The 24,383-nt window shown below is 41.4% G+C and overlaps 1 protein-coding gene across 1 annotated transcript in view; it reads right to left on the reverse strand.

Moving 5' to 3' along the window:
- Positions 1 to 24,383, reverse strand: part of ipo11 (importin 11) — a 156,830-nt gene that overhangs the window by 84,992 nt on the left and 47,455 nt on the right. The window contains exons 14-20 of the mRNA XM_071894791.2: positions 23,488 to 23,593; positions 14,526 to 14,652; positions 8,619 to 8,652; positions 8,350 to 8,390; positions 8,048 to 8,164; positions 5,924 to 6,037; positions 507 to 622 (exon numbers count right to left, since the gene is read on the reverse strand). Of these exons, the coding sequence (XP_071750892.1) occupies positions 507 to 622; positions 5,924 to 6,037; positions 8,048 to 8,164; positions 8,350 to 8,390; positions 8,619 to 8,652; positions 14,526 to 14,652; positions 23,488 to 23,593 (655 nt within the window). The remainder of the gene's footprint in view (positions 1 to 506; positions 623 to 5,923; positions 6,038 to 8,047; positions 8,165 to 8,349; positions 8,391 to 8,618; positions 8,653 to 14,525; positions 14,653 to 23,487; positions 23,594 to 24,383) is intronic.

Consider the following 24,383-nt stretch of genomic DNA (forward strand, 5'->3'; position numbering starts at 1 on the left):
GGTCAGCCCATTTATCACTGTGTTATCTCTGCACTGAGTGTTTCAGTTTGGTTTCCATACAGTACACGCTTACACACTATGCAATCAATGAGTCAGTAAATGAGGGTGATGAGAAATCTAACAAAACTGAAATCATGAGTGAATGGAAGGACAGAGGGAGAGGGAGGAGAGAGAAAGAGTGATAAAAACAGTTGAAGTGTGTGTGCATATGTGTGTGTGTGTGCTCTCTGCAGTGCGAGGGAGGAGGTGAGAGCAGTAAGTGCTTGATAAACGTCTGCCTTGGGGAGTGTGACAGAGAATGTTAGCATCAACTGGCTGAGTAGCCCTGATATGTGCCATTCTGTCTTTCCTTCTCTATATTGCAGGGAATGCCATGTCAACAGAACATGTTTAAAAAATTGTTTGTCCTTTTTTGGTTTGACAGTAATTGCTTCATCCTCTTCCAGTGTACGTGCATATGGAATGTGTGTGTGTGTGTGTGTGTGTGTGTGTGTCCATGTCCCTACCAAAGCTCCAGTCCGTCCTCCAGCAGATAGACATGTGGCGGCTGGGAAACATCGGTGCTCAGCTGGATGACAGGAAGGAGGAAAGGATATAGGTTCTTGCTCTCCGCCCCCAGGCCCTGTGATAAGACAGAAGCATAGAAAGTCAACGTAACATCATGACAACACTACAGAGAATGCAGATAGGGGGCTTGAAAGCTGCTCTTCATGTTTTAAACTAACCGGTGCTCCTGGTACAGCATGTGAGCAGAGTGGAGCGGAAGTTCAGCGGCCATATATATCCCTGAAGGTGGGGCGCCGCATATATAAAAGTTTAAAATATCGCCACTCTGACCCGCTCCATTTCACTCCTACGCCGCACACTACGTCACTGCATGCCACAAGCCCTCCTCCTCTTGCAGGCCTGAGCGCACTGCCCCCAAGCTCCTATATTGGCGTTGGAGCGTGCTTTGTGTCTTCAACAGAGGGACAGTGTGTGCAGCACAGCGACTGCGCTACAGGGTGTGTGCACCAAATACAGGCTTTTTGGACGGAGTTCAATTGTTTGGCAACTAAACGCTTGGATAAGGCTGCATGAGTTATTTAGGGAATCTTTATGTTTGCTTTTGGGCCCATTTACACAGATTTCACAGATTTTTTTTTGTCTCTCAGTCATAAATATAAATATGCTCACTCTAGATGATTAGGTGAGTAGGGTTACCACACACTTAACGATATAAAATTGTTTATCCTGCTGACTCCAGACACATCACTGACGTCAGGACCTCTAATCTCACAGGAACTCACACAATCCAACCAAATCAAAACAACAATGGCGGCGCACAGCCAGACTCAAATCCTCATATTCACTTCCACCTCACCTCACAGTAAACTCCACTCTAATTGGTTGGCGGTCTCCTCTCTTGGAAAGAACCTCTGATCCCCACACAGCACAGGACCTCACTCTACCAGTGAGGGGTTTACAGATGGACCATCGGTCCTGACCATTGGGTTTTCCATGGGCAAATCTGGTGTAAATGTGTTTGTTATTCCACATCTCAATGGCTCAAAGAACTTTGAAATTCCCCATAGCAAAAATAAAACTTTGAAGAGATATATTTTATATTTGGATATATTTCTGTGGTTTAAGGCTGTGCAAGAAGTTTTGTTAAGAAAGCATGTGGCATCCATTGTTGCTGGGGGTCTCAGTGAAAATTGTCAGTCAAATGTGGGATGATTAGAGTCTGTACACTTAATTATATAGAAAATAATGAAACATATTACCACCAGTTATGACATTTTCAATCCAAGTCAATAGAAGTGTGTCTAAATTGATCCAATCAATTTTCTGTAAAACTGAGAATGTGTCTCATTTTAATTACTTACTTATTTCCCTCAGCATGTTAGCTCAGTCATTGTTTGCTGTGATTGTTTTCCTTAATCCCTTGTCATTTTTCCAACTTCTGGCTGATTTTTGAAAACTTTTGAAACCACTTTCTTGATCAGTTGTTGATTTTATTCTGTTTGTATCATTAAAAATGTGATCATGTTGCAGGCGTGATGATTGATTTCCTGCTGAAAAAAGCTAGGTATGGAGTATGCAAGTATGCCAGTTCTATGAATGGGGGCGAGAGGCACTAATGACTACACAAAGAAAGCAAAGGAGACCTACCCTGGGGCACTACTGTCAACACAGTCAACACTGTCAACTACTGAAAACACACACACACACACACACACACACAACTCTGTACACACATGAGCTCAAACATTCACATCTAAGCCAATGACTGCAGCACAGATAAACACGTTCAGCCAGTCTCCTCTGCCCAACCTCTGCATTCTGCCCTCTAAAATACTCTTTCCCCTTCAAACATCACTTCCATCTTTTTCACACGTAGCCTGCAGCTCTGTCTGTCAATGAAGACTTAACCTCTGTCTGACTCTCTGCCCTTTAGAAGCACCAATCTCCTCAAGTTTTACTCAACCACTTTAAAGTCACACAGAATTTAAATGATGAGAGAATGTGGGTGACGGGGACAAAGTGGTGCTGGGGGGGGGGGTCTGTTTGTCTGAAATCACAGTGCATTCAGAGCAGTGTTTCAGAATTGCCAACATTGTTTCACTGATGCCATGACACTATTTCAGTCCAAATATGCTCCCTCCTGCATCTATGTGAGAGTGACAGAGAGAGCCAAGCTCCAGTCTGCCTTGGCGCGTCCCAGCGTCCCCATCACAAGTAACAAGTAACTGGTCTCTAGTAGACAAAATTCATTTTCTAAGTTAGAAAAAAATGGGAAGCCAGTGGGCCAGCTCTTTGCAGTTGTTTCTCTGTTTGCCAGTAACGAAAAGTATTTTGGCAGTTTAACTTATGGGAAATGTTGCTTTCAACAGCCAATCATGTATTAGTGCTGCTATATGCATTGCCTACTACTGCTCCAGCTAACAACCAGTGTGCTCATATCAGTCATTAGTGCGGAGATGTCTCAATGCACAATTTCTAAATTATTATTTACTATCTATTAATTATAATTTAATGGGTAAATATTGGTGGTTAGTTATCTTACTACATTGTTTACTAAGTAACAGTACATCATAAATTGGACATTATTTAATCATTAATGACATGTTCATTAATAATTTATGCACTGAATCATAACTGATAAGGAATCAAATCAATGATTTGTGATTGTCTTAGTTAACAATTTGTTAGTAATCTGTTACTATCCACATTAATCACTTGTAACTAGAAATATGGAATAAAAAAGGCAATATGACTGAACAATGAAAAATAGTGTCGCTGTATTGCCTTTGTTATTCCATCTTTTTCATATTGATTATATTTGGGGGCTTGCCGAGGTAAAATAACAGTCGCCCAAGTAAATTTATCTTTTATATTTATTTCTGGTGCTGTGAGGTACTAAGCTCTTGTCAAATAATGTAAGTGGCTGGTAAGCCCTGGAATCCACAAGACTCTGGTGAGTGGAGAAAGAAATACATTTTCTTGCTGAGCTTACTTTTTGTTTATTTGATAAACAGGCATAACCATCTGAGGCGACTTGACTATAATGCCTGCTGAAAGCATCAAAAGGAAAAGGCTACAAAACTTGTCCACCAACACTAACTAACTAAAAGATCAGCATTAGTTTTTTAACTTAAAATAAAAGTGCAGTATTTTATTTAAATCCAACTCGTATGTTGTGACAGGATTTGCTATTTCAGGCCCCTTCAGCTGTACAACATTACTGCCCCCCACAGTCTGCCAGATGTGCGCTTGTGTAACTCTCTCAAACGGAGTGCGTCTATCACTGAGCATTCCATCTCCCACTGGGGAGTAATGTAGCAGCAGCCACACAGGAGTCCAAATCTCTGTGATGCCTGACGAGAGGCTGCGTCAGAGCAGCGGGGAAAGGAACGGAGCTGCCGCCTCAGGCCATTTTCTTCTTAACATCAGTTAGTGGCACACCTCAATGATATTGGTGCAAATGACTAAATCTAAAATATTCAACATGTTGCCACAGAAATATGATAGTCACATGTCACTTTGTTTTTTATACTCCTGAATAGCAGGCCTAAATAATGCTGAGAGTTTTTCTGGGTCTGGCTTATTCTGTCCACGTGCCAGTGAATGCCACACTGACAGCTGGTTGCTGATGCTGCTGCCATCTCTAAGCCCAGACTGGGCTTTTGTCTCGGTTTTTGATTAGTCTGACAGGTGTGCATTTGCTAAAACTGAATGATAAAATGCTGTTTCACCACCTAACCAGGAGAATGAGCAGTAATGCAATGTAGACTGGTTTATTGAGTTTTTCCAAAATCATATGATTAAACTGAGAACTATTGTGGTGATTACACCTTTCAATCCCTGGTGTGAAGTATATTGTATTTGTGTGAGCAAGTGACTGTGTTGAGAAATAAAGGAGGAAAGACAACAGACTGAGCCTCTTTCCAGCTTGCCTTGGCCAGACTCACTCCCCAATTCTTTTGGGCGAGAGTACGGCGAGAAAAGGCTATTGAGTGCCACAGGAAGCCAGCCATTCTGGGTCCAGGCACCTGACCCAGGTATCTCTGCGAGACACATGGGAGCCCAGTCTTCATTCAACATGTGGCCAGACACATAAAACCACACTTCCAGCCAGATCCACTGAGCAGCACCACCTGTCACACTGCAGCAGCTGTTAGCTCCACTCACTATGAACAACAAACATATTAAACTTCCGACTAAGGAGCCATCAAACCTAAAGAATCATAAACAAACTCCAATAAAACTTCCCCGCAATGGCTCCATGTTACTTTCATCTCCTTTTTTTTTTCATTTATCCTCATTTTACTTCATATAATTTAGTTCATGAGCTCTTCTTCTGTGATCCTGGGAGAGAGACAGGAGCCAGCTATTCCTCAGGTGTGGAAGTGAGGAAATCTGGCTGGCTGCAGTGCTGTGGAAAGCCAGCCAGGTTTGGGCCCTGTATCAGAGTCATGAGAGTGGTGAGGCTGGGGTGGCAGCTGGTACTGTAGATTCCCATTAATACCTCTGGTGGCAACCATACAGACAGACACCAATGTTTGGGCCACAACAGTCCAGTTGGCTCTGGTCTAGTCTGGTGGATTATTGGTTCTGTTCTGGTTGTCTGAACTTCAGAACGCACAAAAAAACAAATAAATACATTACCAGTCAAAAGTTTGGACACACCACATTTTTCTTTATTTTTACTATTTTCCACATTTTAGAATAATAGTAAAGACATCAAAACTATGAAATAACACAATTGGAATTGTGCAGTGACCAAAAAAAGTGTTAAACAAATCAAAACTATCTTATCTTTAAGGTTCTTTAAAGTAGCCACCTTTTGCCTTGATGGAAAGGCAAAAGCTTTGGAAAGAAATTCATACATAGGCATCAACTTCACTATTTAGATTTGTCTAAAAAACAGATCAAATGTCTTTTAAGATAATGAATAACATAGTACATTCAATCAGGTGTCCAAACTTTTGACTGGTAGTGTAATTAATTAAGACACAAACAAACTAAAATCCTTTCGTTAATTCAGTTTGAATGACCAGGCTGTCAGCCGTTTCTGGAAATGTTTTCTGCAATATAGGGCAGCACACACACACACACGCACACACACACACACACAACATGCAGAGAGGGAAGACTAGAGAACAGACTGCTACAGAAGAGGTTGAGACTCTTACACTAAAATGATCCACACTGTCCTACACCTCAGAGGCGAGAAGAGGATGTATTATGGTGAATAAGTGTTTTCTTGCACATGCTGGCTCTGACACTGGCATCTGCTGTGTGTGTGTGTGTGTGTGTTTGTGTGTGTGTGTGTGTGTGTGTGTGTGTGTGTGTGTGTGTGTACCACTGTGTGCATGCATATCTACCCGTATGTGCCTGTGTGTGCGACTTTGTGCCTGTGTGTGACTGCATGCCGTACCTGTACCAGGTGGATGAGAGTGGTGAGTATGGCACATCGCAGCATGTTGTGTTCCTCAGATTGCTTCCAAAGCAGAGGCAGGTACTGAACCAGACAGCCCACGTATGGCCGGATCTGAGGAAAACAAAGGACAAAACTCAAGGTAATACAACACCATGCACCACCTTCAACAACTGATACCTCTTACTCTTGTGAAACACATACAGTAAGTTATGGCCTACTGCAGACGATGTGGAAATTAAAACGGGTGTCATTTTGGAGCTAAAAACCACTTTACCCATCACCGGAGGCTAGGGACGAGCCTCATTCTTTCTAGTATTGTAGATTGCTCTTCTCCATGAATTGTTGCCTCCTCAGCACACTATTATGTATATTCATCAGATGCCTAAACTCTCTTAAAGACCCATTGAGAAGCCGGTAATGCGCCCTTGAAATACATTAATATGTGGCTTGCATGATAACTTAGTGTATACTATGAATACGAGGTGAGGTGACAGCACAATAGACTGGACTGCATCAAACAATTGGCACCAATTTTAATATAAATACCATGTACTTTTTATTGCAGAGAGCTCTTTGAACTTTGTCTTTTAGCGCATTCACAGCCATTTTAAAGTTACTTGATATTGCCATTATCAGGTGAAGGTAGGGGATAAAATATGATGTGCTCTAGAGCAATGCCACTTGCTCTGTACAGAACAAGAGACCTGATGTCTGTTTTAATGACACATTAAGACCATAATCTTAGTTTTTTTGTTACACTTACTGCCAAGTCAAGTATCTTACAACTAGCAGAACTAGCTGACAAAAAAAGCCGTACATAATATCCCCACTGGATGGAGAAGGATGCAAGGCCAAGGAGCCTAAATGGGACCCGGAATGGATACCATCGCTCTCATTCCTCTGTGAAATTGGGAAATACGATGGCACACAGTGTGATTTAAGTTCTCCGGTGCAGCTGGCCAACTGTAAGACTCCCCAGACACTTGAGAATGACACCGAATTATGGACTTTGAAGAGGTTTTCTGTCATTTTTCTTGTGCTGACTTGTGCTCACCCCTCTTGCTCCTTTCATTGGCTCTCTGGCAGGGCCGCGGACCCCGCATTGGGATTTTTTGCTCGACTAAACCCTTTTAAAAAAGGAGCTGAGAGAGAATAGTAAAAAGAAACACAACATACAGCCTTGAGGAGAAGACAAAAAGCTCTTCATCTAGTCTTTAAGGTAAATGAGACCCACAGAGCCAGTGTAGAACGTCATTTGTGAGACTGATGGGAGCAAAATCTAATCATATCTATCATCATCTGCCCTGTTTTCTCTGCTGCTGCCTCTTTTCGTGGGTTCAAAAATCCCGTGTGAGAAGGGATGGAATATTCATGGGACTTCCACTCACTCTGGAAGTTTACACAGGGCCAATGACTGGAGAAGACTTAACCAGACTGACAGTTCACAAGGATGAAAGCCATCTCTGTGACAGATTTAAGTCAAGGGATCATTTAAGGGAAGGGGTTTAAAACTGCTCTGAAAAGAGCCTGGGGGGTCAAGAGCAAGGTCAATTTTAAGGGTTGGCAGTTAAGTGGATTAGAATGAGTTATTGAACACAGGCAAAAAAAAAGATCCATACAGCCACACACTACAGCATTGCAGTGGCAGAGGAGAAATTGCATCATCATGGTAAATGAGAGCAGACATCAGAGCAAGGGTCGCCTGAGGCCCTGCAATTTACAAACAGTCTGTCAGGAATTGGATTCACAATCGTTCCGCCGGTGCTATTGTCTGAGGAAGTGAAAAATCACTAATGTCTAGCTATATTTCCGGGATAGATGGTTGTTTTACCTTGGTGGTCTGGGGCTAGTACAGGGTGAGAGATGTTTTGTATCGGTGTCACAATGTTTTTTTAACAGCTTTGCGTGTCCCCCAAGGAGAGAGAGTCAATGGATGGTGTTTTGCTTCAACCTTATGCAATGCTATTCTTCATCAAGCAGCAGCAAACTGTGTCACCCCAGCTATCCAAAACACAGATTCCCTCAAAAAACATCTGAGTTTAGCGCAACTTCATCTTTAAGCAGTCTGACACCTATCACCTATGTCTCAAGCACTCCTTTGTTTGATATCCGACCTCTCACCTGGATGTTTACTCTCTCGATGACGCAGGAGATGACATGGAGCACCTGCATTTTAGTGTCGCACTCTGTCACCTGCTGCAACAACTGGAAGAGCAGCCCGAAGATAGACTCAAGGTACTGTATAGAGAAAGGAGAGTGTAAGGACGATAGGGGAGGGTGATTTATTAATTTGATTCAGCTGAATTCTTGAGGATGAATTCCTTACTTAAGGCTAATTTCTCAAGCATGGTTTTAATCTTCACAAAATATCAAAAGTCCCCTAAGACCTCTGTAATTCCTGAGACAAAACTGTATGTACTCACCGGGAGGAACTGCTCCGTCCGGAACTCAAAGTCGTCAACGGGTAGCGATGAGTTAAGGAGGAAATCAAACTGAATATATTCCCTAGGAGAGGTTTGTGAGCAGGTCAGCCACATACTCTAACTAAACATTATTAGTTATTATTAGGGACTGACAGCGCTCCTGTGCTTGCAGATGCAGTAAGGTTTAAATAGCAAGCATAATAAGAAAAGCATGATTAACTTATTTGTTATGCTGAATTTGAGGAATAATACAGGTATGGGGAGGATATTGAGCTTCAGAGTTGTAGCCGTCTCAATCCGCACCTATGGGAAGATAAAAAGAGAAACATACACTAAGTGAAAAGCATTCCTGACTCTAGGCATCAGTTTTTTGTTATTTCCATCAGCCATGAAGACAGCCTGACATCGAAAGGTTGGTGAATAAAATAAGCCTACCCTCTGCATCGGAGTTATAAGTGTGCAGCTACTACCTTTTTCTGTTTATTTCCATCAGTCTACCAGGGCTTCTTGACTAATCAAAAGCTGAGGAGAGAGAAACTCCAAACTAACAAAAAGAGACTAAGAATGAGAAAGTAACAGAAAGAGAAAGAGAAAAATAAACAGAAAAAGACAGTGCCAGCTGCACATGTAGCTGCATAACAAAACAGCAGAAAATGTACCATAATTATATTTTGCATTAACGACAAGCTCAGAAAGACTACAACAACTAGCTCTCACCCAAAGTAAAGCTTTATGTAACTGAGCACTGCTTTTTTTCACTCTGTGCATGTACGTGTCTGCGATAAGTTAGCAAAATGCAAGCTGTCTTGTGTTATGGAATGCAGCAGCCCCTCCTCTCATTTACTCTGAGTGTAATCTAGCAGTGTCAGAGTGATGGAGTTAGAAAGTCCACCAGGGAACAAGTGATCAGATGGAGGAGAGCGGAGTGAAAAGAAGGTAAACAAGAGCAGAGGAAGGTGAGGGACTGAGAACTCAATTACAGGCCGTGCTTAGTCTCCGTTTGACAACACAATTAGAGTGCAACAGGCATGAGTCCACCTGCAGGTCTCTTTGGCTTCATGACTGTGCGTTTCTGTGAGTATGTGATTTCCCTTCAAGTGTTCCTGACAAAGGTAGTAACAGTATGATATCCAAGCAAGATATATGAAAGCTTGTTTTGTTCGTGTTTGTTTTGCCTCTCTGCACTGAATTTCTGGTAAAAAAAAAAAAATAAATAAAAAATAAAAAATGAGTCCTCAAAATATCTTTTGTTGACTCAATGAAAAAGTTGGCAGAAACAAACGGAGAAACAGTCTTGACTCTCCCTTTCTGTTCCCCCTTTTCTTCTTCCTTTCCTTATTTCCTTACATTGTTCCTTCAGTCTTTATTCCACATCGCTCGTACCCCGGCCTTTACCTGATGCTTTCAAGTGAAACAGCTGCTTCAAGGTTCAAGTTAAGTGAGTTCGGGACCCTACTTTGAGGTAGTCAGTGAGGAGCCAGACCAATTAACTTGAACAAGTCAGTGTAGAGTAATGAGGGATTGATTCTTCTGATGAGAGCAACCACATTTTGAAAAGAAATCAGGTGTGGGTCAGTTTGTCATACTACTAATCTGTGCTCCTCTATGAGCTGTCCAGAGCGGACACTAACAAACACTGTTTTAATTTATATTTTATACAAACCAATTAGTCTTACAGCATACCTCATCTTGCAGTGAAGAAGATTGGAAACAATCTTTACTGAAACAATAAATCAAATCCCTCCTAGTTTTCTCTATGTGCAGGCATTTTCACGCGTCTTTCACATGTATTTAAGTTTGATAAACACTAGATTAATAGCTGTCATTTTGCATGACTGCATTCATTTACAGGAGGACAACATACCGATTTGTTGATCTGGATTATGAAATGGATTATATTATTATTATTATAATATAATCCATTATTATTATTATTATGGATTATATTACATTTGTTGACAAATACTATTAGTATTAGACAATTAGTTAAAATACATGTTGACAATATCTTTTATTTTTTGTTCTTGTTTGTTTATTAACCACTGAAAAGCAAGCAGCTCCTGAGGTTGTCAAGAAGTATTTATCCAAAACAAGCAGTGTTGCTGTGCAAAGCACGATTTTGTTCAGTCAAAGGAATGAATATCATCAATATTTAAAGCTTGCAATAGCAGCATTCTCTTCCCTCCTTTAGAGCTGAAGTGGTGATTTAATTTTAGGATCTTGAGAAAATTACAAGGTTTCCCTTACGTAGGCTTTACCTGGGCAGCCCACCCAGGATGATTTATTCCCACCCAGGAAGATTTTTTGAAATGTTTTGACATTTTAATCTCATGTTTGTCAAATTGACATTAGATTGTAAAATACAGAGTGACGTGTTAGTAATCCTGCATAAATATACAAGCAACAAAGGATTATGTTGATGAACGAGGCCCATCAAATGCCATCAGCACTGGCCGTGTTGCAATTCAAACACTGATGAACGAAAACAAACCATTTCATTTCTACTGCAGAATGTAGAGGGTAAATAGCTTATCTGATGAAACACACACACAAGCACACGCACACATAAAGTCCGACACGGATATTCAGTCAGAATTAGCATTTTTGTCTCAAACTGAGTATTTTTTCAAGGGATACCAAAATATAGGGCATCCACACTAACGCCAGTCAGTGATTGGAATTTTAATCGGTGAACAATATTAAGTTGACCTAACTCACTGTTTCTCAAAGGGCTAATGAAATGGTTCAACAGGAAACCCCCTCAGTGAAAAGCAATACCAGATCCCTGAATTGCGTGGAAATTTTAATTTGAAGTGGGCATAGCACAGACGCAGCATATTATAAGCCAATTTAGGGGGCTGGATCCAGTCAAACTGCACACATGCACACACACGCAACACACTTAACTATAAATAATTCAACTAGCACTTGTCATGGGCAATGAAATTTATAACAGCTCCTTAGATTCATTCAAGACAAATAGCATCATCCAAACCAACGCTGGAGGTGGTCAAAGACTAATTGTGGCAACACTGAAACCAAATGTAAGGGCAATAGCAATACATAAGAAGAAACACTCACAAATAGTCTTTTGTTGTATACTCAGCTGTATTGATGGATTTTTTACATTTGTCCTCACATTTACAGTGAAAAAAAGAGCACAAAAACAATAATGTGCAGGAGTTGTAAATATAGCTTCCTTATCAGTGAGAGCATTGAAGACAGGGATCTCTCTCCTGTGGCATGCCAAGAGGCCAAGTTTTAAAGTGAAAGAAAAAGTGAATGCAGTGGTGCGACCTCCCCAGTGCCCGTGAGATCATGTTAAAACACAAGATTAAGAATTTTACATTGACTGTCTGTGACAACATCTGTCATGTTGATGACAAATATTTGGACTTTGCAAGGGGAGGGGCAATCTGATAAAAATATATATATCCTACTTTAGGGCATGATGGTAGAAATTGTTTATATTTAAAACTCATCACTTACTGTTAAGTTACTGTGCAAATATTGAATCTTAACAAAGGCAAATTACAATTTAAAAGTCCTGCATCTTAGCCATTGATCTCTCCATCTGATACCATCAGCTTAAAAGCTTCAATCACCAATTGCGGATTATGATCATGAAGCCTGGTTAATGCAGCATATAAACACCTTTTTTAAGATGCCTCAAAGCCTTTCAGTACACATCTCACTCCTGCCTTGTCTGGCATGAGACGGAGCCTGACTGCAGTCGAGGAAGAAGTGAGCAAAAGTGGGGCAAAGTGTTGGCTAAGGAATGTCACAGTATGACGCTGCCAAAGCTGGCTTAACAGTATATTCTAGAAAACCTTCTTCCCTCCTACTGGGGATGCAAAAGTCCTGAAAAAACGGAAGGAGTTAAACATGTCACCACAAATATTTTTAGCCTCCTCCCTTTAGAAGCTGTGGGTAAACATGGAGGAGTTAAAAAAAACAGTAGTGGAGAGGAGACTGTGTTGGAGAAAATGGCACAATGGCAGGCCGCTAGCGACAGGCATCTGTGATCTGTGACTCAGCTCATGAATATCATTGATAAATGCCAAGAAACTGTTGGTGTGTGAATCTCACATACAAAGCTCCTGGGCTTAACATTGGTTAACATTACCACAGAAAACAGACAACGTTTACATATCAGTGTTCCCATACTCACTTGGACATCTAATTCAATGACTTTTCAATGACTTTCAATGTCTTGTTTAGTAAAATTCAAAAGATTCAAAATTGGCATGTTTTGGGGTAGGCCATGACATCTGTCAAAATTATCATAGAGGCCTAATTTTTACTCATGATTTAGTCAAGAAATCATGGTAAAACTGCTGCATTATCAACAAAAAGTGTTGATGCTAGGACAGGGAGGGATCCAGAGAGCTGAGGCATATTGATGAAATTGGGTGCTATTTAAAAAAATATACTGTATATATCAAGTACTTACAATCCCATCCATTAATTTTCAAAATCATTTAAGGCCTTAATTTTATTTTTCTCAGAACCACACACTTTAAAGGATTTTCAAGGCCCTTGGGAACCCTGACATATCTATACTTCTTTCCTTCCCTCTCTATTTTTTCTTTCCCATTTAAAAACCATTTCCCAAGACAGTGGGCGAAGGCAGTAAGTGGCTGAGCTCAAGCAACTAAATTACAGTACATACAGGCCACTCATAGGAGCTAATCAATGACTCTCCCTTTCCGATTGCTGCTTTCCATGAAGAACAGAAACTGAAATGTCAAAGATAAATATAACTGTCTTCTTGAGTGATTCACTTTCCATTCCAACAAGAAGGACCACAGGATAGCAATAGAGATATTGATAACCAATGGGATTGATTGATAGAGGGTAGTTTTCTCCATTAGCCATTAAAAGTTCATGATCAATGATTTATTCTGCCCAAGAGGACCTAATTGGTCCAGACAGTATTGATCAAGAACCACATGATTGGTGAGCTGTTCAGTGCTGTAACAGAGAGCACATGTGGCGGGAGACCACCTACGCATAGCCTGTAAGGACCAGAATTTTCCTCAGAAACTTTTATGCAAAAAGCAGCAATTTATGGCGTAAATGCCATAATGAAGATGCATAAAGGTATATTTACTGTATTGCATCTTTGAGATAGCAATTGAAACTCGCCTAGTTGCCAATTTGACTATGTAAGACGGACAAGAAGGTAGTGTTTTTGAATAATCCCCTTCAGTTATCAATTTGATAACTTGGCATCTGTTTGTATTCTACTCCTGGGGCGTGATATTTAGAAAGGCACAAAATGTAAAAGCTTCAGATACCTCCTTCTGCTCTAGGGGAGAGGACCAAGGCAATTTAAGATGTGTGTACGGCAAATAAAGATTATGGATATCCCTCACAGACAGATGCAGATAACCACACAGTAAAGTTCCTGGATACAAAGATGGACTATAAAGTAAGAGAGACAATGAGGCGCAGAGAGTGAAGCTAAACGTCCAGTAATTCACAAGGGTATTTTTCTAATGTAGAGATTACCTTGACTTAAACTGTAAACAATGCAGAATAATACAGAATTATTTACACAGCCATTTAAATTCTGTTTCCTAAATTATATTAGAAGAAAGTTCTACTTACTAAAAAGTGCATGGCTTTCTACTAGAATTACTTTCTACTAAAAAGTGCATGGCTCATGAGGCAAGAAACCTTGGCGAAATGTAATTTAAAGTAAAAATGACTGTGGCACAACATCCACTTTCCCAAAGTAGGACCACATGGAATTCACCAAGGCCTGGGCCAACTAGTAATGTCAACAAGTAAATAAAAGCCATATTTACCCCCTAACTAAGAAATTATACGCCTAGCAAAAATACGAAAACGAAAATAGAAAAAATAGTATGTTGAGAGAAATCAGTTGACAAAAATATTAAGTAAGCCCTGGCTAACTGTGTGGCCCTGTTGTGTAAACCAGGCTTACTGGTTGGTAGCATTACAGCTCTGGACCCATACTGTTGAGCAGAGAACACTGTTTGTGCTGCTGATTGTGCACTTTACACTAACTAATAGCCCATTTCAGTCATTACGGATACAGTGTTTTCAGGGAAAGTAGGCACTCTGCAGTCATTACGAGCAGTTTGTTTAGGGCGAGAGAAAAGTTTGGGCTGTTTTCTTTCACTGTGCATGATCTGTGGCTTACTTACCACTAGGTCAGGGTCCTGCATGAGGCTGAGGATGACCTCGTAGAGTAAAGGTCGAAGGTCGGATTTGAACTTGACAGAGATCCACTGCCCTATCAGCCAGATGACCCTTCGGCGAATCAGCTTGTACCTGGAGAGGAGAGGAGAGGAGAGGAGAGGAGAGGAGAAAAAGGAAAAAAGGGGAAAGGGCATGTGTTAGTTCTGGTTACAGAGAAATCAATCGTCCCCCATGTTCTTCATCCCTATCTTAATGTGGAGGAATGAACCAGCTGGTTCTCTAATCATCATCTCCACAATGAACATAGCTACTTAGGGATCCATTAAAAATGACTGACTGGGCCTGGCTTTTCAGATGAGGAAATCAGCACTGTCCTTGCCTGTTGCTCACCATCTTCTCCTTTATCAATGGTCTGAGTCTGCTGGACACTGCAGAATAATTTGTGCTCTGAGGGAGAGAAAACCATATCACTGCCCCCCTATTACACATAGCTAACTCCACAAGACTATGGCTAATCTAACCTGCACGGTGTGTGTGTGTGTGTGTGTGTGTGTGTGTGTGTGTGTGTGTGTGCACGTCTCTGAGTATATGTGTGTGCCACCAGATTAGAGTCCCCAGAGAGGCAGAGATAGTGACACTATTACACAGGATATTGGAAACTACAGTGGAATGATCCTTTACACATCAAATTGGCTCAAAACACAACCCAAGGGACAAAGAAGAGAGAGTGAGAGAACTAGGTGGAGAATATATGTGTGCCTGTCTATGTTTGCCTGTATGCATGCCAGCAAAAGACAGAAAGCCTTAGGGATATAGGCCCAATGACAGACAGAGAAAAAGCAAAAAAGGAGAATAGCCTAGTTAGAAAAGTAGAATGGAGAAAAGAAAAATGAGGAGCCGTGATATGAATTAAAGTGCTAAACAGTGCCAGCGCCACACATAAAGCCCCGTATGTCGGGGACTGACGGTTTTTCAACAGTTGTTTTCAGCAGCCAAGAAATGTACATGCCCCAGCATCTGTCCTTGTTTGTATCTGAGACAGAAACTGTGTCTGAGGACCGCCTTGACAGAAATGAGTGGATGGAGGGATGGAGGAACGGAGGAATGGAGAGATGTGAGGATAAAGGATCAGGGATGACACTTGTCAAAACAGGGAGCCAGTGACAGACCGAGGTCTGGGCCACAAGCCAGAAGATACTAAACAACAGCATGACTCAGGAGTCAGAGATAGGCAACGATGTGTGTGTGTGTGTGTGTGTGTGTGTGTGTGTGTGTGCATGTGCGCGGGACAAGAGAGCTTGTATCTGTGCATTTTGTCTCGTGCACATAGCTTCCTTTCATATAAATTCTATACAGATTCAAATCAGTGCCCTTAGCACTCTAAATTGATGTCCGACAAGATTTAAAATCAATCTTTGCCAAAAGCAGTTCTAAAACAAAAATTTAGGCAAGATTACCACCACTAAGAACATTGAGCTAAATGCCACTTGGACCTGATTTCTCATCATCTTAAAAGCACAAGACGGCACTTATGCACTCCTGGGCTGAACTGCTTAGAAGCAGCGGAGCATGCAAAGAGAATACGGCAGGATCCAATTACTTTCAAAGGAAAACAAAGGCAGACAAAACAATCTGATGTACTACAAGCTTTTATGTACGCAATAGCATATGGGAAGGTTCCAACTTGATAGAGCAGGTATGGCAGTGCCAATGGGCATTTGAGTGCCAGTGGACAACGGCTGTGGGCACATGCCCAGAGCTCCCTCTGTGAACAAGTTCCAAACAACAGCTTGGCGACAGCACACTCGCACTCTGATAACAGCCCACGGTGACATCACAAATGAATAATCAAATTACAGATGATTATCTGTTGTTACACAAACACCTGTAAGGGTTATTCTAGGACGCTGCCGCATTTTGGTGCATTCCACAAGACAACAAATTCCACAGAAATATAAGTCCTGTTTATGCATAGTGCAGTGGATAACCACTGGCAAATGCATGAGCATTTATGCCATTTTAGACTTGAGCACCCACAAAATAAATTCTGACAACTGTCAGTGTTATTTTTGACAACATCATAATCCATATTCTGATTATTATTCATTCATGGCATCTGTTGAAGTGACTAAAAGATTAGTGTTCCCAACTCTGCATACAATATAAGAATGCGGAGTTGGGCATGTAAATCTGTAACCGACAAATATAGAATATCTGCTTGAGCTGGGGTGACTACAGTTGGTAGTGTTTATTCATGGCATGCTGGCAAACAGGAAGAAAAAGACAGAAAGACAGACAGACGGACAGGCCGACTGACGGGGACAGGTATTTGTCAGTATTTGTCAGTTAACAGAGGAGATTCACAAAAGTGAGACATGACTCATTCCCTCAAAACCTCTCTCCTCCTACGAAACTTCAAACCTCTGTCAGTCACCCCTCTCATCCTCCTACCCCTCACCTCCTCTCCCCTTGTGTGTTACAACAGGGGTGGATGTGCAGGATAACTGATGTAGGCAAAATGGAAAGTAGAATATCATTTCCACATTACCCTTAAACTGTAGACAGACAAATCCTCTTTGCTTCTATTCTGCTGACATTTTCTAATTATTTTGCCCAATACACAGAAATACTTTTTGAGAGGTAGTTGGAAATGGTGTGAGTCTAAGTTTTGTGTTGTTTCTTATGTTTTATACTACCAATAATAATAATAATAACAATAATATTGGCAGTAGTAGTAGTAGTAGTAGAAGTAGTATTAGCATTAGTATTATTAGCAACTGCAGTATATAGATGGAATATGATGCTTCAAAAGTTGCTCACAAATTGAAAAGCCTCTGTGCACCTGACTGCACCTGTTTGAAGACAGGTGAAATGAGAAAATACTTGTAACACTGAGGAAGTGAAGACTCCCACACACTGTCTTGCTTGAAAATGGTAGATAATTTACACCAGAAGAGGCAAACACAATCAGCCTCAGTCCTATGACCCACGTCAGGCACCTTCACTGGCTGCACTTTGTGGTTATCAAGGCATTCGTGTTACCAGTAGTTTACTTAACACCAAAAATGTGTCACTTTAGAACAAGCTTTCTGTACAGAGTCAAAAGGTCTTCCAGAACGGGCATAACGTTTTGATGGCCGGTTAGATATCCCTGTCGCTTTTGGGATGCTTCTGTGTAGCCTTAAATACTCTCGGGAAAGACGGCTTAAAAGTCGCTCACTGAATCCCTACGCAGCGGCAAATAGAAAGAGGGGGAACTGAAGTTAAAGAGAACCAAGACACAGCATCCGTTCACAGCATCTTTTGTTCCCCAGGAGATGGAGTGACTTTTCTGACAAAACTCCACAAGAAAGGTCAAGCCACATAAGACAATGTCAAAATGTCAGAGTGTTTCACAGTGTCCTATGCTGGCAGAATCTGGCTGCAGAATGATGGAACACACTCAATGATCTCTCTCTCACCGTCTGTCTGGGAGACACTAAAAGCTCCTTCTGGCTATACCAAGATGTCAATGCGGTATGATAGTGGAAGTGTGTGAATGGGGGGTTGTGTGTGGGGGATTGTGTGTACGCGTGTGTGTGTGTGTGTGTGTGCGTTTGAGTGCGTGTGTGTATGCGTGGTCCACTCTCATCCAGACATGATGACTCATCACAGGTATGACAGTTGCTTTGGTTGAGGCAGAGGAGGGAGGCAGGGTTTGACAGTGATTCAAAATCTGTGGGTCTGTATAAGTGTGTGTGCGTGTGTGTGCCTATGAGTGCGTGAGTATGAGTGTGTGCATGTGCTCGAGCGTGCATGGGTGTTTGTGTAGCCAACATGCCCACAAGTGAAAACCCTCTTGAGTAAGGGAGCTTATCGGGGGCCGGAGGCTCAGCCACAGGTATAAGTCACACACTTCAGTTTAGCTGACTGATGTGATTATTAATATTTAAAACTGCCTCTGCTTCCCATGGAGCGATACAGACAGACAGGTAATCATTCACAAGGCTTAACCTCACATCACTGAAACATACAAGGGCACAATGACGCATCCCAGACCAGCAGAAAAAAGATTACTAAGCACGCAAGTGAATGTAAAAACTACTTGGACACCAGTGACCTTTCAAAAAAGCACAGACACAAGAAAGCACAAGCAAGATTAATGCTACTGAGCATGCATTAACGTGACTCTAACATGGCACTTCACTGCACCACATCGATCAAACAGCATTTGAAGTCCATCGTCCAGTCACTATCCTAGAGGACAGAGCAAGGACTCTCGGACATCAACCAGCCTGTCAACAAAGAAGCTCCACAGAGAGCTGATGACTAGCCGTGTTGTGCGCCTGGCTCCCCATCAGGAAGTACATTCCTCCCATCTCTCGTCTCACTGGTTGTCCCGACCCCACAGCCTGTCAAGGACAACACCGCTGCTGCCGCTCCGATGGCAAGGGTTTCTCCACAGGAGCAGACGAAACCATTTTGCTCAACTCTTTCATTATACCTCTCCTTGTCTGGCATCCATTCTCTCCATCCTTTGCTTTCTTGTCGTTTGTCATCCCCTCACTCCATCTGAGAACAGGTGGGCCCCATGTTGAGCACGTCGTCGCTCTTTGTGATGTGTCTCAAGCTGTGGCCCTTATAAGAGGACGCCAAGCCGTCTTAATCCCAACAACCAACATCAGCAATTACCCAGAGGGCCTATAAAGGCAGGCAGTGTAGCGTGGCGTGGGAAGGCTCTGGTGGCAGTGAGAAACGTGCACTGGGAGAGTGTGTGGGCCAGACAAACTGCTTTGAATGCTGCTCCTGGCAACAGAGGGGCTGTCCTTCTGCCTCCCAAGTGACAATCTCTGAGCCCGTGCCAGATGGTACAATCAGTACATGCATTTTAGCCACTTTGCTCCACTGTTCTAGCAACCCTCACCATTTGTCCAGGTGTCACAAAAGTAAAACTCAAGGGCAAAAAACAACCCTAAAAAAGGACTTTATATTTGGTATTCCTACGATCTCGGACAGATCAGAGCAGATTTGAAAACATGACAAACAAACAAGTCTCTCTTAAAGCTAGAAACAAGAGCCCCGTGAGAAATATCAGAGCCAAGGCTCATAATTCATGGAATGGTTGTTAGTATTTTTACATCTACATGAGCTTTATTTTATAGTAATGCTTACAGTACTTGAATGAGGAAACGTATCCATGGAAAATCACCCTTGGTGTCCGCAAAGCTGGTTGTTCATTCTTTGTCAATGGAGCAGCACCAGTCTGTGTCTTTAGATAATGGCACAGATTAGTGTCTTGGAGTTTTTGTCCCTCACTTGAAGAGACACTTGCTCAAATTAAGACTGAACCATATAACCTTCAACAATGGCATTCAACTGCTTAAAGATATGGGCCAAATTATGGAAATTGAGATTGGTGAGGGGAGAAGTGTATGGGCCACCAGTTGTGTAGCCAAACAAAGAAAGAAGAATGTCATTTCCAGAGATTTTTCCTTTAACACCCCCCTCTTACTCATCATCTGGAGGTGTGTGTGTATGTGTGTATGTGTATATATGTGTGTGTCTGTGGGATGTGGAGAACAGGGATAATGAAACGGCATGGCTCCAGCCAAATGGATTAGGCCTACATTTCCCCAGACAAAACACACACAAATTCTCCATACAAAGTAGAGAGAGCGTGGACAAACAATCCACGCACAGATTTCAGCTCAACTCTCCCAACAGGGACTTCATCCCAACACGCTACCGCATTTGGCGAAAAACCAAGGCAGAACAGATCAGTACACACACAAACGCAAACTCAAAGGGCAGCGGATGTGATATGTGACGACAAGGCTATGCGCAACATACAATGCCATAAATCAGAATGACATATTTATCATTTCTGTGTGAGATAGGTCTAAATACCTTTAGGTTGGTTGCTTTTGACTCACACTGCAGTGGGAGTTGAGATATGCGGCTCTATGATAAGAGGGATTTTGTGACTGAATGTACAATATGAGGACATTGTGATTGTGTGAGGACAAGCATGCACAGGCAAAGGTGCATGCACGCATCCCTGCCAATGCTCACACGCTCACACACACACACACACAAACAAAAGACAAACACAGTGCTCGGATTGCTACAGATGGGAGAAATGCCACTCAATGAGAGAGATTATCAAAGACGTCCATGCTCTCATATCCACACTGGATCTACACTCCCATTGTGCAAGGCTCTTCAAAAGACTGTGGGGATATCTGCCATCTGACAGAAACACAGCCTGATTCAGCAGCCCAGACAAATCAAAGGGAGTTGAAAAGTTTATCGTTTGGCATTTATATTACTAACCTTGGCTTTGATCTTTGAGGGGACTAACAATAAAAAAAAAAAGATCCTTTCAGGCCATTTAATATTATCGTCTAAACAATTCTGTACAAAATGTATTGTTCTGTGTTATTTTTAAAGAGTTTATTTCATAGTTAAAGGGGCATTACTATGTAAATAATTTATAAGTAATTTATAATAATATATCGACTTTTATGTGCAACCAAGGAATTGCAACAATCAAAAGGTCTCTGGTACAGCTTACAGCAGCCTGTAATAGACATAAATAATCAAGTCACATTTTCACAATAGACCAAGTAAGATAGCTAATCAGACCAACGATCCAACAGAAATATCAACATATCCCTATGCAAAATAACACTATTTTGTCAATTTATTTTTCTGGCTCGAGAACAAACTGTGTTGCTCACTCTTAGCACTGTTCTCCACCTTTGAGCAGTTGACAATGCAATAGGGGAAGTCCAAAAAAGTACAGGTTGGAAAATTAGTTTTGAAAGAGTCACTGGTATTGATCAACAACCCTATCAAACCCCTGCAGAAATATTATGGTCATTTTGTACCATGGGACAAAAGTAAAGTGATTAAGTAAAACTTAATGCACCTTTAACAATAGCGAGAAACAAGAAAGACGGGAGAGAGAGGGAGATGACATGTGACAAAGGTCCCGGGCCAGATTTGATCCCATGCACACAGTAGTAGACAACTGAGCCACCAGGACATTGTTCTATTTTCCAAAGTTCATTTTCGTTGTTTTGTTTTCCGCCATGCTTTTCATCTTTTCCAGTTACGGGGGGCTGAAAAGTTTATGCATGTGTGTATGCTTATGTGTATACACTACCTGTCAAAAGTAGTAGCATTTTTCTTTATTTTTACTATTTTTCACATTTTAGATCGTAAAGACATCAAAACTATTAAATAACACAAATGGAATTATGCAGTGACCAAAAAAGTGTTAAACAAATCAAAAGTATCTTATCTCATGCTCTGAGGAAGACATAGTTGAAATGCATAAGCATTGCTCTGCAAAATAAGTAAATATCGAAATTCCATAAGTGGTGGACCATTTTGTTGGGAGTTGCAGGCAATCTTACCCATGTCTATAACTTTATCCTGAGACTAGCACCCCAACCTATCAATTTAAAAAAGGCCGCCAGCAGTTCACTTCTAATTAATCAAAACTATCTTATATTTTAGATTCTTTAAAGTAGCCACCCTTTGCCTTGATGGAAAGGCAAAGGGTTTGGAAAGAAATTCATACATAGGCATCAACTTCACTATTTATATTTGTCTAAAAAACGAATTTCAAGCATTTCAGCATAAGCCTTTAGATCAAAATGCCTTTAAGATAATGAAAAACATAGTACTTTTGACTGGTAGTGTGTGTGTGTGTGTGTGTGTGTGTGTGTGTGTGTGTGTGTGTGTGTGAGAGAGAGAGAGAGAGAGAGGTGGTGTCTGGATGCATCCCTGTGCTGTCTGCTCCTTTGGTGTCATGTCATGTCATATCCTCAGCGAGTTCAGTTTGTTCAAATGGAAAAAGCAAGTAAAACTTTGATTATGAAAAGAAAAGGCAGGAGCCCACGTAGTGCAAGTCAATGAGGGTTTTTTGATCTGGCATAGGACATATCCTTCTCTCCTCACCCACATAGAAAAAAAAATATGGAACAATGGAATGAGGATCCGGGCAGAAAATAGTGTTCTTCACACCTGCACAGCGTTGGACAAGAGCAAAGCCACAGTGACATCATTACGCCTGCACTCTGACGTCAACACCATTTCCGGAGTGGCTGACCTTTTGGTCCGGTTCTTTGTTTTGATGTTCTTGGAGTGTGTGTGTGTGTGTGTGTGTGTGTGTGTGTGTGAGAGTGTGGGGGAGGATACTTCTTTGTTCCCCACATCAATCACACCACCTCTAGCCCGTCTACCTCTCTCCCATTTTTCAAACACACTCATCTTTCAGCTCATTGTTCATTGTTCATTGCATCAGACTGTCTGTAGTGTTCTGTTTCACGTTCCTTCTAGATATGTATTAATGTTTCTCTAGCTGTATTAGCCTGTTACAGCACTGATGTCATAACAAGTTTGCTTTTTGCTTGGCGGGTTAGAAGTGTGACTGTGAAAATAAAGTAGCAGCTGCTAATATGACCATGGGAATTGGACTCCAAGCACCAGTTGGCAGCTTATGAGCCGTTGGCATGCATTGACTGTGCTGTTGACGGGCAGCAATCGATTGCTGGACAAAGGTTAATAACATGTCAGTTGGTGTGACTTACACTGAAAGAAATGCTAATTGAGCAATGGATGAGACATCACTAATGACTGAAAGTGGGGTTATGTTTCCTCAGAGCTCACATACAGTCAATAAATAGCTATGTCAAAAGCACTGCATCGCTGCTGTAACCATCATTGTATTACTGTTGGATTGTATTTGTTGGTGTGGCAAAATGTGGCATGGTGATGTATCATATCTGAAAATGTACAACTGATATTGTTCCTTGTATAGAAAATGTTTCATGATCCGTTCTATATAATAGCATGCCAGCACGTGAATGGAAATGAAATAAAGATATTGAAAACAATCGGCATTTTCGAAGTTCCAGAAAGTACATTTTGGCGATGAGAGCCTCTTGCAGAAGAAGTACAACACTGCTAAGAGAATACCTGTGATGGCTGACTTGCAGCTCCCCCAGAAGCTGATTCTTGAACCACTGGTCAAAGTCCACGTTGTCAAACAGCTCATAGGCTGCCAGTCCCACTGCATTATATACTGTGAACAAAAACAACCACAGTCACAACCACAAAACTATTACCACTTGGCCACAGCATTTGCAATAAGAATAAGAGTGTTAAACATTTTTTCTTAAATTTTCAAAGTGCGGCGCACAAAACAAACACATTAACAGCCACCTATAATAAAGGGATGACATTCATTGGCTCCATTCAGAATAAGACAGACTGCACTTATTTCTATTAGGTTGCTAAATGACACCTTGCAAAAGGTTGTGCCATTTCCATTTAATATGGGGACCTACTGCTGAGTTAGTGGCAGACCCACAATGAGCTAAATAGAATCGGTTATAGTTCTGACCTTCAAACATGAAAGCCCAATGTTGCCAATGACTCAACATAAAAGCAAGATTGTCAATGTAGCTGGTGAGTATATCAGGAACAGGAACACATTCTGGGCAATACATTGAACACTGTAATTCTAATCAATACATTTTACAGTGTAACTGCACTAAAAGCAAATATGGGTTTCATGGTGGGTGAAATGTAAAAAAGTAAAGAGTGAAGGGCACAGAAATCAAAAATGAAAGAGAAAGAATGAAACAGATGGAGAGCGGAGACAATGTCAGAGGAAAGAGCGAAACACAGAGGAGATGGAGAGAGAACACAAACACAGTCATACAAGTGGAACAGATGTTTATTGTTAGGTCCTAACTATTTAATTTCATTTTTATTCAACTGCATTTAGATGCTTTGACAAAGGGTTCATCTAACATTCATGGCAATAAAGCAAACTAGCCAGCACACCTAAAGAACAGAGGAACAGAAGA

This window comes from Centroberyx gerrardi, chromosome 8, assembly GCF_048128805.1.
Source record: "Centroberyx gerrardi isolate f3 chromosome 8, fCenGer3.hap1.cur.20231027, whole genome shotgun sequence".
Lineage (NCBI taxonomy): Eukaryota > Metazoa > Chordata > Actinopteri > Beryciformes > Berycidae > Centroberyx > Centroberyx gerrardi.